This window comes from Pezoporus occidentalis, unplaced genomic scaffold (assembly GCF_034315485.1).
Source record: "Pezoporus occidentalis ecotype Australia unplaced genomic scaffold, CSIRO_AGI_Poc_V1 ctg53, whole genome shotgun sequence".
Lineage (NCBI taxonomy): Eukaryota > Metazoa > Chordata > Aves > Psittaciformes > Psittacidae > Pezoporus > Pezoporus occidentalis.
Genome location: NW_026915866.1, coordinates 2,153,555 through 2,167,453, shown reverse-complemented (window position 1 = coordinate 2,167,453; position 13,899 = coordinate 2,153,555). Strand labels below are relative to the sequence as shown.

At 46.2% G+C, this 13,899-nt stretch overlaps 1 protein-coding gene and 1 long non-coding RNA gene across 3 annotated transcripts; one reads left to right on the top strand and one right to left on the bottom strand.

Annotated features, from left to right (window-relative positions):
* Positions 1 to 5,385: 5,385 nt before the first annotated feature.
* Positions 5,386 to 8,770, bottom strand: SPINK2 (serine peptidase inhibitor Kazal type 2). 2 transcript variants are annotated; one of them, XM_062637555.1, is made up of 4 exons: positions 8,396 to 8,547; positions 8,048 to 8,085; positions 7,652 to 7,761; positions 5,386 to 5,550 (listed from the first exon to the last, which is right to left on the bottom strand). In XM_062637555.1, the coding sequence occupies exons 1-4, from the start codon at positions 8,442 to 8,444 to the stop codon at positions 5,505 to 5,507; spliced, it is 243 nt and encodes an 80-aa protein (XP_062493539.1). In that variant the 5' UTR covers positions 8,445 to 8,547; the 3' UTR covers positions 5,386 to 5,504. The 2 variants fall into 2 exon arrangements, with proteins under 2 accessions (XP_062493539.1, XP_062493538.1); XM_062637554.1 differs by lacking the exons at positions 5,386 to 5,550; positions 7,652 to 7,761 and having other exon boundaries at positions 7,829 to 8,085; positions 8,396 to 8,770.
* On the top strand, positions 8,503 to 10,376 carry LOC134173499 (uncharacterized). The gene is made up of 2 exons (XR_009968283.1): positions 8,503 to 8,573; positions 9,413 to 10,376. It is a non-coding gene; the product is annotated as an uncharacterized LOC134173499 (long non-coding RNA).
* The last annotated feature ends 3,523 nt before the right edge of the window (positions 10,377 to 13,899 follow it).

Sequence of the window (13,899 nt, the reverse complement as noted above, 5' to 3'; positions counted from 1 at the left end):
CAGGGACCTGCTCTCTCTGCTCTGCAAGCTCCCCTGGTTTTTAGGAGCTTGTAACCCACAGGCCTGACAATGCACTGACTCTTTCCCAGGTGCTCCCAGCCACTGCCCATTCTGGCAGCACTTCTTGGCATTATTATTATTGGAATAATAATAATGCACCTCTCGGCATTAACTCTCCTGGGAAGAGGAAGAAGCAGGGAAATGTTTGTCTAGGTGAGACCCTCAACCAGCAGCCCATTTGAGCTGCCTTTCTGAATTCAGCCCTTGGGGAGTTTTCTGCATGTGCCACCTCTTCATAAATCATCTTCCTTTGCCCCCTGCGTCTCATTTGCTGAAAAAGAGAAAAAGAGATGTGCATTGAAGCAAAGCTCAAATTCCAGAAGGAATTTGTTGAAGTGTCTGGATTTTACAAACAGGCAGTACAGAAACCTGGTGACTTCAGATGAAGCAATGGAGTCCCAGAGTGACCCCGCCTTTACAGACACAACTGCGCTACAGGGACTGGATGTTACGATAATACAGTAAGCAAAAGGAACAGGATGGGTGCAAGTAGCTCATTTGTGCCTGCTCATTACTGAGCTGAGAGTGTTCTCTCCTCTTTGTTGTGATGTGTAATTGCCGAGTTAGAGCACTAGCTCTGCAGCAGGGTGTCAGCTTGGCTGGGTGATGTACCCTTTGTACCATGTTTTGGATGTACCCCCATTACTTTTAACCAGCATCTGCTTTCAGCCTGGCCACCCAACCCCATGTTACTGAGCACCACAATGGATCAGGGCTCTGGATACATCTAGGGGCTGCCGTGGGCTCAGCTGCATTCCCACAGCTCAGGTGGGTGAGCAGGAATGCCACTGAACCTGATTGTTGCAAATATGAGCCATGGGGAGCACACAATGCAAGAAGTGCCAGCTCTGCTCTCCATGCCAAGTCTGCTGTTGCACTGGGAATCTGGGTTACCTGGAGGTGGGAACATACAGGCGACTATGTATCCTGCCTGAGAGACCTGGTGTCAGCCAGGGACCATTCACAATGTGCTGTGTTCTGTCAGCTGCAGTGCAGGCCTGCCTTTCTGAAAATCTGGGGGCTGTCCTCCAAGACTGTGCTATTTCTTCTGAAGAACATGATTTTATCACTCCTGCTGGCTGGCTGCTGAACCTAAGCATTCATTTTATGAAGTTTGCACCCAAGGAACTTGAATCCAAGAGATGGGAAATAAAGCAGTAAGTTCAGAGACATTTCTCTGCTGTGTACCTACACACAACACTCCAGATGACTTAGGTGCTCTCCCATAGGTAGTCAGGCCTGCCAGGGTTGTTCTGGTGGTTCTGATAACACCCAGTTTTGGACAGTGTAGGTGCCTGTTGCAAATGCATTACTCTCTTGTGTTATAAATTACAGAATAATTGAGGTGGATGCAGATAGATTGCTAAAGGATCATCTCCTTGCTTTGACAGATACTTTCCCAACAGAGATGAAGACAGAGAGCTCACTTCAGGCGTCCATTTACAGACATCTGCAGCTTGCTGGGCACCCAAAACAATTAGAAGGGACTGGCAGATAAGCAAAAGGACTTCCAGAAAACTCAGACCATTCCAGGGCAGCAGTCTGAGGCTTGCTGCAGTATCCCACAGAACCTATATTGACACTGGCCTGCTACTAGATGAGTTCAACACCTCAGTCCCAGCCATGTTCTCTTCTCCACAGCAGGATTGTTCAGCCCCTTTGTCACTGGGGAAGCTGGAACAAATTAGCTTAAGCAGGAACAGTTCTAGGTCAACTCTAAATGCTTGTGCAACTAATGTCAGGAAGAAGAATTCAGATCTTCTTAAAAGGTGAAGTAAAACAAGTGTATCAAAATCTTATGTAATATCTCACCAACTGACAAAAAAAAAAACAACACCCAACAACCCACTTAAAAGGGGTTAATTTTTCCTCAATGCAAAGATAAGACTCAGTCACAGAGGAATATTCCTTTTTTTACCCTGAGCTATGAATGCTCTGTGCAGAATGCTATGCTGCTTCTGTAAATGTTTAGGGTTTAGAAAATGGAGTGACTGCTAAATGACCAGCTAGAAAATCATAAAGCTAAGACAGAACCCAGTGCAACCCTGTGCATGGCAATGAATGCCACAGTCTCACCTATGAGGCATCTGCCCATAGAATAGTTTTTACAACACGGTGTGCTGCAGAGTCTCCTTTAGCAAACATAGGTGGGTTCAATGATCAGGAAAAAAGCAAGTTAACTTTGCCAATTCCATGAGATCGTGTATCAATGACACTAATAACACAGATGAAAAGAAAGACCTCCTAACAGAACGTTTATGCATACAAATTGGCAATAAAAAGTCGTTCCTACACTTGCGAGAACACGGAATAAAATGTGGTTTAAAAGAAAATAAATGCTGCCGCCTAGGGAGCAAGATGGGAATTCACAAGTTCAAACCCTTTGGTTTACCTGCCACAGGATTCAGACCATGGCTCCCCCAGTTAGACCTCTCCCTAATGATCTTGCTCATGGCTCTGTGCCACCCAGGACAAACGGAGGGGCTGTATACGAGTACAGGCTAACACTACACTGGTACCAAAGAGGAAGAGAGAAGTCTGTCCTCTGTAACCATTAATAGCCAACACCTTTGGATAGATGTTCTCCTATAGACAAGGGTTTTCAACAGCTAGCAATATATTTTGAGCCTTAAATGTTCAGTGGAAACATGATGGGTTTGCTATGTTTTTATCAAACCCAAGAGAACTTGAGGATCCCCAGTCCTGAAAGACTCTGCCAGCAGTTCATAGAGAGATGCTTTCCTCCTTCAAACCAAAGTGTGTTACCACCTCTGCAAACCCTCAAAAGAGTGCCTGAAGCAAAGAGGCTGAGCACTCCCAAAGTACCCACAGCTAAGCTGGGAGCTGGAGCCCAGCTGCCCCAGCTCCCCCCTGCAGTCTCTGCTGAGCAGCGGTGCGTGCAGCCCAGGGAACATCTTGTTTAGGTACATTTTCTGGACAGATTTCTTTTATATTTCCACGTGTGGGAGAGTCGGGAATTTAATCAATTGAGGAAGTACTTATTATAAAGAACTGTTTAAAATATGACAAGAGAGAGCAAAAGGGAAGTTGGGCAACATAGCCACAGCAGTTGCAACAAATTTCAGCATTGTTCCACCCAAAAAACAGTTTGCATGGAAGGCGAGTAACAGTAACGTACATGAAACCAGAAGTCAGGTTGAAAGAGGCTTACAAAACCAAGGAGATTCTGGGCAAGTCCTGCTTTTGGTGATTTTATTTATTATTGTAAGAAGAGCAATGTAAAAGGTTTAAAAGAGAAATAACCTCAAGAGAAAAGAAATACTTCTACCTTGGCTTAGTGAAAAAGTTAATGCCACCGGCCCCAAGGAGCCCTGGGTACCGTTACTTGGAGGGTTGTTAGACCCAGTGCAATGCGGCCATAGCAGCATTGCTTGCTATGGCTATAGCTTGGGTGCTTCGGCAGGCTCTGAGCCTGCCTGATCACCTTTCCCTCCAATCAGCACCCCTCCAGAATCCAGTGACTCTGCTGAATGAGAGGTATCTTGTTTGTGGTAAGACTAGAAAGAAGTAGGGTCTGTGACATACACCTGCATTTCTTCACAAATCTTGCTGTCAATATTTATCTGTGGGAATTGCCTGAATTTTTTAATGTATAGAAAATGAACTAAAAATGCTGGGGCAGATTTGGTGAGTAATTACACATGGTACTGAATTCACCACTTTTCTAATGTGCATAAAACCAGAAAGATTTTAAAGCCAGCTCTAAGGTATATCTTAAGCATTCATATGCTAGGAACAGTGTGATTATAATTGTCCTACATACTATTTTTTATTTGCATTTGTTTCATTAAGTGGTGTTTACAAAACCAGATATTTTTTCCTGAGTTTCGAAAGAAAGTAAAAAGCAAGGCAATGCACACGTTTGTCAAATACTGAAAATATTTCTACAACTGGAGTTGTTAAAGTTTCCTTGTAAGCACAATTAGTCATCAACATAGAAATAAAAGAAACAACTTATTATTTCCATCCAGTTGTTAACTCATAGCATAGTACACAACTGCTGTGGCATCTGTTGCGATTTGAAAAGGCGAAGATTTCCACATCTGGATGTGTAAACAATAGCTGGGAGCACACAGCAACTTTCTCAAATGGATTTGCCACCAATAGAGAAATTGATTTTCTATCCACAACTGATACCTTGTTAGGAGGCACTGGTCATCTTTCTTTTCCATCCTCATCTTCATGTCTTCACGTGACTGCTTTACCCTAAGCTTCCAGCCCTCCAGTTGTGCCACACAGGACATCTCTATCAATGATTAGTCTTTGCATGAAGGAAATGAAAGCAGCCATGTGCTGGAACATAAGGGTAGCTTCAGCTCCTTAGAGAAACTAGAAAACTAAAGCACTGTTTTTTTTCAAACCCAAAGTCACTGACCTGTGAATGTTCATCAGCTATGAAGTGTGTTGTACATCTCTGCCTGAGCTGCTGCTGCCCAGCAAAGCCTGACAAAGCCATTTGTCTGTGGTCAGGGCTACAGCAGGTGCCATTTGGCTTCAATCAAAGGTAGAAGCCATCTGTGTGTTACTAACACACGGTTAAGACAACCCAAATAAAATTCATTTCAAGCAACATGCAGAAAACACATGTCTAGCAGAACAGAAGGGAACAAACATGAGAAAGGCTACGTGCCCATGTGCACAAGTGCTAGGAAAGAACCAAACCCCAGTGCTTGCACACCCGCCCTGGAGGAGGGCACACCAGACCTGCTCTGGGGTACACACTTTTACATGAGTCTTGACTTTTCAGGTTTTGCTTTAATGTTTGCCATGGGAAGTAGCTCTTGGATGCCAGCCCAGGGTGGTGACACCAGTGCCCCAGGGAGCAGAGCTCAGAGGGTTGTGGGCCCCATGGCAGCCTGTGTCCCCTGCCAATGCCCCTTGCGCTCTGAATCAGCCCTTACTTGTGGCAGAAGGTGCCCTGATCACTGCCCTCTGCCAGTAGGGAGCCCTGGGCAGAGGCTGCTGTCACCAGTTTGCTAGCCACCACATGAAACCCCTCCAGTGGCTTCCCTGGGGTTGCTGGCACCTGAGGGCTCAGACCCTCCCAGAAGCAAAGAGCAGTGATTGCTGCCAGCACTGCCTGTGACAGAGGTGCTGGGACCTCCTTGCTCCCAGATGGTGCTGTGGGAATGGCACTGGGTATCCGTCCGTTTCCCTCTCCAAACAACTGAGCTGCTGGTATACAGCCAGCACATCTCTTTCTTACCCTATGGTCTGCCTTGCATGGGAAAATAAATTGGGCTTCAGGTTACTAGTGTACTATGGCTATGTTTATCAAAATTGGTTTTAATACAGTAACAGTGCTTTTAACAGGTAAGATTATTTATTAAGACAGGCTACATGGAAGGTACATTTAAAGCATTGTTTCCTCAAAGCACTGAGGACTGTGTCTTCATTTTCTTGAAGAGTGACCACCTGCCAGATCAGCATTTTCCTTTCTTGGAAATTTGGACATCCTTTTTATTTTCTCTGCAAGTAGAAGAAAAACATTTTAGAAGAGAAGGACTACACTTGAATGTACACAGACATTTTATAGAGCAAACCTCTTATGTTTTTCTATGTGTTCAATTAAATGCAATGATGCATTTAATTGCATCACGTATGGCAAACATCACCACAAAGTAACCAAATTGCAATGTTCTATGTGTCACACACACAGAGTGAGTAACTTACCAGAAACAGACTCACTTCAGACTTTGCTACCTGTAAAAACCTGATAAAGCCATCTGCAAATCAGAAGGTTCAAACCACAGGACAAATCTCACCATAAGGAGTAAGGTGTCTGTTACAAAGCACTAAAGCAAGTCAAAATTCCCAGTCCCTGAAGTAGGAATCAGTTCTAATGCTTGCAAATTTTCCCCCTGGAATCCCAGGCTTCACTAAAGTTTGAATGTGTGTTTCTCTGAATGCTGGAGTCTTTAAGGAAATTTTAGCCAAGCTTTCTTTAGTTTTAGTTAGATTTTGTTTATTTTTGAAGTTCTGTACAAGATACTTTGGGGTGCTCCATTTGCAAATCTCAGTTTACCAGGCAAGTGCAGAAACAAAAAGAAAGTGATGGAATGCAAACTGCCCTAGATCTCCGGTTCACTTCCCTATCTTAATAGAATCAAGTTGTTTTATTCCTCATGAAATTCAAGAGGCTTATGGTTACCCAGAAGCTGTACTAATAGTTGTATCAGGAATATTTTTACCAGAAAGCAGTGAATTAGGAATATGAAAGGAAAAACCAAGCCCAGTGGATGTAAAACACACGTAAAAATGTCAGGAAAAGTCTTGTCTGAAGGACAGCCCTTGCACTAAACCCTGCAGAGGTTCAGAGCTCAAGCTGCTGTGTCTGTTTCCAAAGAGCTTGTGGTGCTGCCAGGCTAGGCTTAAATTAAGGTCAGTTGTTCTCACTGCTAGTGAACACTGAGTATGGAAGAGACCTGGGATTTGCAATTGAGTACCCACTTCAGGATGGATTATATCTAAGCTTCAAAAAAAAACAAACCCAAAAGGCAGAGAGGAAGACCAGCTTTGGTCTATACAGGCTGCACAGAGAACCAGGATGGGCAAGGTTTGTGCTGCACCTTTGCTTCAGGTGTCTCATCACAGATCAGCCACAGTGACCTCTCCTGCAGTACTCTGGATGTGTGTGGGACTCTCCACGTGCCCATATGGTTTTGCAAGGCTAACAGAGCCCATGAACAGTCCTCTCTTGGTCATCATTGAATGATGGCCACAATGCCTTCTAAAAAGTCCTTTAATTGGTTTAAACATGGCTGGAAGTGACCTGCAAGTTGACTGTTGAGAATCACTCAAGTTTATCTAGAAATGACTGTGTTGTTATTCACTATCTGCCCCTACATCTGTTCCTGCATCACCACATGACACTATTTATCTCAGCAATTACTGGTTATGCAGCTTGTTTAGAAGGGCAGCAAGATCTCTTTGCTCTCCCCTCCTAAGGAGTGTGATGGAATGTACCTTAGAATCCCTGAAGTGAAATGACCATTGCTTATAACTATGAACACTCTTTCAAAGCTGCATTTTTTTTATTTTTTAAAAGAATTATTGAATTATTAAAGAATAAAATACCCTCTATCAAATAACAGGTGAGATTTTCTTCATATTTAGACAATTTGAGTGGCAAAGTAGTATTTTCTCCTAACATTTGACATGTGAAAGGAAGTACAGGAGATTGGAACATAAAACATTTTTGTAGTAAAAGCTGTCTTTTGGGTGGGATCTTTCATGGGTTTCGGTGGAGGGTGTGGATAGTCCGGCCTTACATTTAATGGTTCATGCAGTGGCACTGTATGAGCACTACAGACAAACACCCTCTGAAATGCTTCTCCTTAGGAACTACAGAATTGAATGTTGAGTACTCCCAGCTAACTGAATCCAATATAAGCCATTTGCAAGTATCAGGATAAAAGCTCTTGCGAGGGATCAGCAGTTGAGGGGACACAGCTAATGTCGGTAATCTACCAGTTAACTGGCTGTCAGGTGGATAATGTGAGCATGCGGCTCACATAGAGGGAAGGGAAGGTTACGTTAGGCTAGGTTAGGGTGTCAATTAGGTGGCTACCTGTTTGAAAGGCAGAGCACACACTCATTTGAGTAGGTTTCTCCATCGGTCCCACAAACAGGATTGTAGTGCCTTGGGCATCCAATCACGCCGTACTTTTTGCAGTCAGGCTAGGGAAGACAGGTATGTAAGGAGATTAAGACACACCATTTGAAACAGGTCACCCATCCACTTCTGAAAAACACCGGCACTTCACGGGAGGCAGCGGGACACACGGGCGGCGAGGAACCGTCCCGAGCGCACCGCAGGTGGGGCTGATAGGAAGGAGATGGGGCTCTCCAGGGCAGGCGGGTGCCGGCTCCCCGGTCCTAGCCCGGGGCTCTGGGTAAGGGCCGCCCTGCCCTGGCGGCCCAGGGGGAGGCGGGTGGGATCGCCCTTCCTGGGGACGGCACTCACCGGGACGCTGGCGACGGCGCCGGGACACGACAGGAGCCCTGCGGAGAGGGAGAACGGCGTTAACGGCTTCTGCTCCAGCCCGCGTCACCCCCGACCTCCCCCGGGGCCAGCCGGTGTCCGCCACCGGTCCCGTCCCGACCGGCCTGTGCCCAGCACCGTCCTGCGCCGGTTCTCCACCCTGCCCCGATGGCTGGTACCCGCTTAGGCACCGTTGCTGCGCCCCCAAACCGGTTGGTGCCCGGTACCGGGCCAGGTTTCCCCTTCCCTTGGACGGGGCACAGAACAAGCCCGCTTCCCCAGCACCGGCTCCCCCCCGCCAGCCCCTCCCCGGCGCCGGGCGCCCTGTACCGGCGAGGAGGGTGGGCAGCAGCACCAGGAGCGGCACCGGCACCTCCATGGCCGCGGACGGACTAACGGCACTGGGCGGCGCCGTCGGGAGCAACGGCCGCGGCGGAGCGCGGGGGGCAGCGCGGGAGCATCAGGCCCTGGGGCTGAGGGGCCACGAGGGGCTGAGGGTGGAGAGCGGGTACTGTGGGGCTGGGGTGGGCCGTGGTCCCACCGGTGGGCTTGTGGGGGGCGCAGGCGCCACCAGGGGGGAGGAGAAGGGATAAGGACCCTCTGTTTTGGTTTGGGGATGCGGGGTTAAGGTGCTCGAATGCTGTCCTCCGCAAGAGGTCTGTGCCTGCCCTGCTAGTGGGTCCCCATGGGGTCACTTGTCCCTGTCATTTCCATGGGGGACCCCCAAAATAACCAGTAGTCAGCAACTAATCAAGCTCTGCTGCTGCGATGAACAGAGAGAGCAGCACAGAAACCTTGCTGGGACCACGCTCACTGCGTGAAAAGTTTGGGATTCCAGCCTTCCCTAGGCTTCCTTGGTTGACTTCACCTCATTAGAACTGAGTGCTGATTGCAGGGTGTCACGGGCAACATGGGGAAGTTGGATATACTTGTGCAGTGCCATGTAGCTGTTAAGGTCATAAGCCCTGTCTTGTAAAGTGGCATGGGATGGCTTGTGCTGAGCTTTGAGAGTCTTCTGTCAAGAAGAAGAGAAAGTTGATACAGCCCCAGTAACAATGCCAACCGGCCTTCATCCAGAGTCATGGGAATCCCGGCCAGTGGGGGCTGGAAGGGCTCAGCATGCTGTCCTGCTGGCATGGCTGGGTGTCTCGGTTGCACTGCTCTTCCAAGAGCATCTCATCTGTTAGTCCCTAATAAGAATGGTTAGCTTTGTACAGAGACTGGTTTTGGAATTGTTTTCATGCAGTTTCCTAAAATCTAGGGTATGGGTTTCTTGTAAAATAGCTTATACTTGTATATGTGGGCTGGGGTTTGGACCCATCAAGTGTTTTGATACGTCCTGTATAGGTATATGCGCAGGCATCGCACATCCTTCTCACCTCTGTGTCAGCCTCCAAATCGTCACAGAATCACAGAACAGTTTGAGTTGGAAGGGACCTCACAGATCATCCAGTTTCAACTCCCCTGCCATGGGCAGGGACAACTTCCACTAGACCAGGTTGGTCAAAGTCCCATCCAACCTGGCATGTACTTCTGTGTGTTTCTGAGTGTGCCCTGCCTGCACGGCATCATAGGGAGGTTATTGTATTATCTGCTGAATATGTGCTTATTCCTGCAGGTAACCTCTGCAAATGGATTGCAGTGCTAGATTCCCATTCAGAGCACACCTCTGAAATTGCTACCCATCACAAGAGATGTTTCAAGCAAAAGCCTCTGGCTTGGCTGTTTTAAGCAGGATGCCCAATCAGAATGTTTTGTGGCTGGTGAAGCACGTAGAGAGGTATTTCTCTCTGCTTGATCTCCCTCTCTAGCTTTGCCTATTAAGGGCACTTTTCTGTTACCTTGATGGTACCTTGATGGGGACCATGATGGGTTTGCCATCCTTGGGAGACCTTTATCTCCCAGGGAGTTTTCCAAGCAGGAAGAAGCATCTGAGGTTAAATACTGGAGAATTAGATGGGTGGGTTTCCTTGCTTCTTGAAGGTGTGATGTTCAAAGGAAAAGGTGCCAGCTGAAGGTTAGGAAAGCAAAACCAAGAGTAGGAGTTATCTCTTAAGTTGTTTGTTTAAGTTCATTTTACTAAACAGCTAAGTGCAAAGCTCTTGCTTAAAGCTGTGTTTGCACGGCAAAAAACCCCAACCACAACAAGCCAAGGAAAAGCTCAATGCCCCAGCTGTTGATAGCCCAGACAAGCTTTCTCCTGAGCAACCCCAACACAACAAGCACAAGATGGATGTGAACTGTCACCATGTCACCTGAGAGAATGGCTGCCTCCCTAATAAAACATTCTCCACACTGATGAATTTTCCAATGAGCTAATTACATGCTTATCAATTTGTTGCACTTGATCCCAGGCAAACGGGGTTTATGGGACCGCTTTGTTTTAGCATTGCTTCAGTTGTCACTCTATGACAGTAACAGGAACTCATTCTCAGCCCTGTGTTCTGTCCTGGATGCTTCCCCTTGATACTGCAGAGAAAATATAGAAAAGTAATCTGCAGGTGCTTTATTAACTCTCAGCATGACACTCGTACCTTAACTTGGTGCCAGTTCGACCTCCTCAGTGCTGAAAGCATTTCGTTTCATTTGTTTGAGTTCTTTCCACTGAGAGCATTTAACTTTGCCTTATTTGATTTGAATAAAATTTTAGAGACAGGTCTTTAGAGAGGGGAAAATGAAAGAAATGAGATTTGAAACAGACGAAAAGATAACTTAAAGAGCTTTTTTTCTGGCAAGATGGAATAGCTATTAGAAAATGCACATTTTCTTCCATAAATTATTAAGAACTGGAGGCGAGGAAGAAGGTAATTACGCAGAGGTCTTCTTAATAGCGTTTGTATCCTGTTGACACATTTCTGATATGAATGCTGAGTCACTGGAAAAGAAAATTGCAGCATTATTTGCATATCTCCTAGAAGTTATCTTCTTGTTAACATCAGGTAGTTGATTAACAAACATGGAAAATAATAATGATCCTAGTATATAGGCTGCAGGGGGCAATATATAATTAGAGGTTACATCCCTACAGAGAAGATCCATTTCTGCCTTGTGCTTAGTGGAATAACGCTCTGTGCTTGGAAGCTGTAATTTGTTGGAACTTCAGTCACCATTTTATGATTCTATGGTTCTATGAAAAGCTTTTAGGCAAAGAATGATAAATGCCATTACATAGAGTCATAGAATGGCTTGGGTTGGAAGGGACCTTTAAAGGTCATCTAGTCCCCTGCATCCCCATCATCCCAAGTCCCCTGCAATGGGCAGGGACATCTTCAGCTAGACCAGATTGCTCAGAGCCCCATCCAACCTGATCTTGAATATTTCCAGGGATGGGATATTTACCACCTCTCTGGGCAGTCTGTGCCAGTGTCTCACCACCCTCGTCGTAAAAAATTCCTTCCTTATATCTAGTCTGAATCTACCCTCTTTTATTTTAAAACTGTTGCTCTTTGTCCTATTCTAAGAGGCCCTATTAAAAAGATTGTCCCCGTCCTTCTTATAAGCCCCCTTTAAGTGTTTAAAGGCTGCAATAACATGTTCCTGGAGTCTTCTTCAGGCTGAACAAGCCCAACTCTCTCAGCCTTTCCTCACAGGAGAGGTGCTTCCAGCCCTCTGATCATCTTTGTGGTCCACCTCTGGACCCACTCCAACAGGTCCATGTCTTTCTGTGCTGAGGACTCCAGAGCTGCGGTTGGCATACAGTTGGCTTTCTGGGCTGTGAGCACATGTTGCTGGTTCATGTCCAGCTTTTCATTCACCAGTACCCCTTCTCCTCAGGGCTGCTCTCAATCCCTTCATCCCTCTCTGATGTTCATTTTAAGTGATTGAGCCCCCTTGCGAAAAATGGAATTTGCCCCACTCTTGGTGTTTCTTGAAAAGAAAATGTGTCCAAGACTTGGAAAGAAAATGTGGACTCTGACATCTTTGTCTTTGGGAATTTCCAAGACTCAGCTAGACAATGTTACAACTTGGGTGATCTACTGCTGGCTGTGGTCCTTTCCCTGGGCCGGAGACCCAGAATTATCTTCCAGCCATCACTGCTATAACTCTGTGTCCATGTCCATGAAATACATTCAAGAGCTTTCATCTGCCGATTCATATCACATTTACTTATGTTGCCTATCCTCCTGAAATCAGTGGGTATCAGGCACTGGAAGGATGAAGACTTCCAGTGAAAGATGGCCCAGGAGCTTTTGCTACTACCATTTTGCAACATGTCAATACCAACAAAACAGCTTAACACATGTATTAAAAATGTGTTTGATGGTGCCATTTGTTCCTGTTATTTGAAAAGTATCACCTTTTGTTGGGAAAAAGGGATTGGCTGGCACACCTCTGCCAGGATGGGTATGCCAAAGCTGAAGAGACAATAGTTTGTTATTTGTTGGGTCCTCAGGAGCAGTAGGAAGGGCTTCAATATGTTCCTTCCTCTTCTACCTTCTGGAAAAATTGGGTGCGGATCTGGGTTATAAACCTTAGCAGTATTCTCTGTCATTCTCTGATTCATGGAAAACATTTGCATTAGTGGATTAAAATCTACTTTGGGCCTCTCCCAACACCTCAGAGAGTAAGGCCACTGAGCCTAATAAAAACCTGCATTATTTCATGAAGATGGGACAAGTGGAGAGCTATTTTTCACCATTAAATGAAATGGAGTCTCTTTGCCAAGAGGGAGTCAGGCTGCTGATAGCTTTGCTCAAGCACTAGAGCACCATGGGCTTAGGCGGCAGGGCAAGTTGGGAAGAAGCAAAGAGACATCAGTTCTCAGTATAAATTTAGTTTACAGTCTCAAAAGAAAGCTGATCTATCACCTCAGCTGCTTAAAGCAGATATAGGGAAAGGTCCAGGTGCCAGGAAGGTTGGGGCTAAGGGACTGGATTGCTTGCTACCTTAAACTGGAGGATTCAGCAGTGGAATATCCACTTTGCCACAGGTTGTGATGGATGCTGAAAGTTTTAAAGTGAAAGAATAAAAAATAGTTTCAGAGCATGAAAATTCCCACTTGAATAGGTTCCTGCAGGATGCTGCAGGCAGGAAGGTGGCACAGGAGAAGTCTGGTTATGCGTTTGCTCTAGTTTTCTCTTGGCCATGGCTCTTGGAGAGCAGAGGCCAGTGAGTAGGATGCTACAGGCAGGCACATCCTGCAGTCCCCTAGTCATATGGGGAGGATGTTTGCATCCACTGAAGGAAGCAGCAGCTTGTCTGTGTTGCTTCAGGCAGTCTGGGGCATGGTGACTGGGCACATCCCACCTGTACTCGTGCCATGCATGTGAATCTTTTGCTATAAGTATAGGAGCTTGTCTTTCCACCTGAGTAATTACTGGGGTAAAAGCAAGCAACACCCTTGAAGGAACATAGCAGAGGACAATCAAAAGTGTTTCTGAGGTGCTTTTCAGTACACCACTACTGAAAGCTTCTTTCCTAAGGCACTGGAGGGCTCCTGCTTCTGGTGAGACTGGGAATGCCCTAAAAATGGTTGGCACTTGTTAATTAGCCATTTCTGCCAACTTGAACCTAGTACAGCAGCAAGGCAGAGAAGAACAGAGGGCAAAGAGCTGGTTTTCCTACCATTTTAGTCTCCTTAGCAATGGGGGAAGAAGTGAGCACCAAGCAGGTTAATAAGGTGTTGGTTTAAGTCTGGGTTTGTTGTGCAGGGGGGGTTGCTTCCCGTTGGCAAGCTGCAGCCCTGGCCAAGTCCCAGGCACTGAGCTGTGGCATCACCTCTAATTTTGGTAGACTCCTCCAGGCTGTTTTTGTAAAGGCTGGGTTCAAATGTGCACAGAAAGATGTGTAGGAAGCTTCTCATCTCATCATACTCCCTCACCATCCTGTCAGTG

Bases quoted from the DNA above. Each gene is read 5' to 3' on its own strand.
- SPINK2 (XM_062637554.1), bottom strand. From the start codon at position 8,444: ATGGAGGTGCCGGTGCCGCTCCTGGTGCTGCTGCCCACCCTCCTCGCC. The intron at 8,086-8,395 runs GTACAGGGCGCC...CCCTCTCCGCAG, and splicing joins GCTGCCCACCCTCCTCGCCG to GGCTCCTGTCGTGTCCCGGC.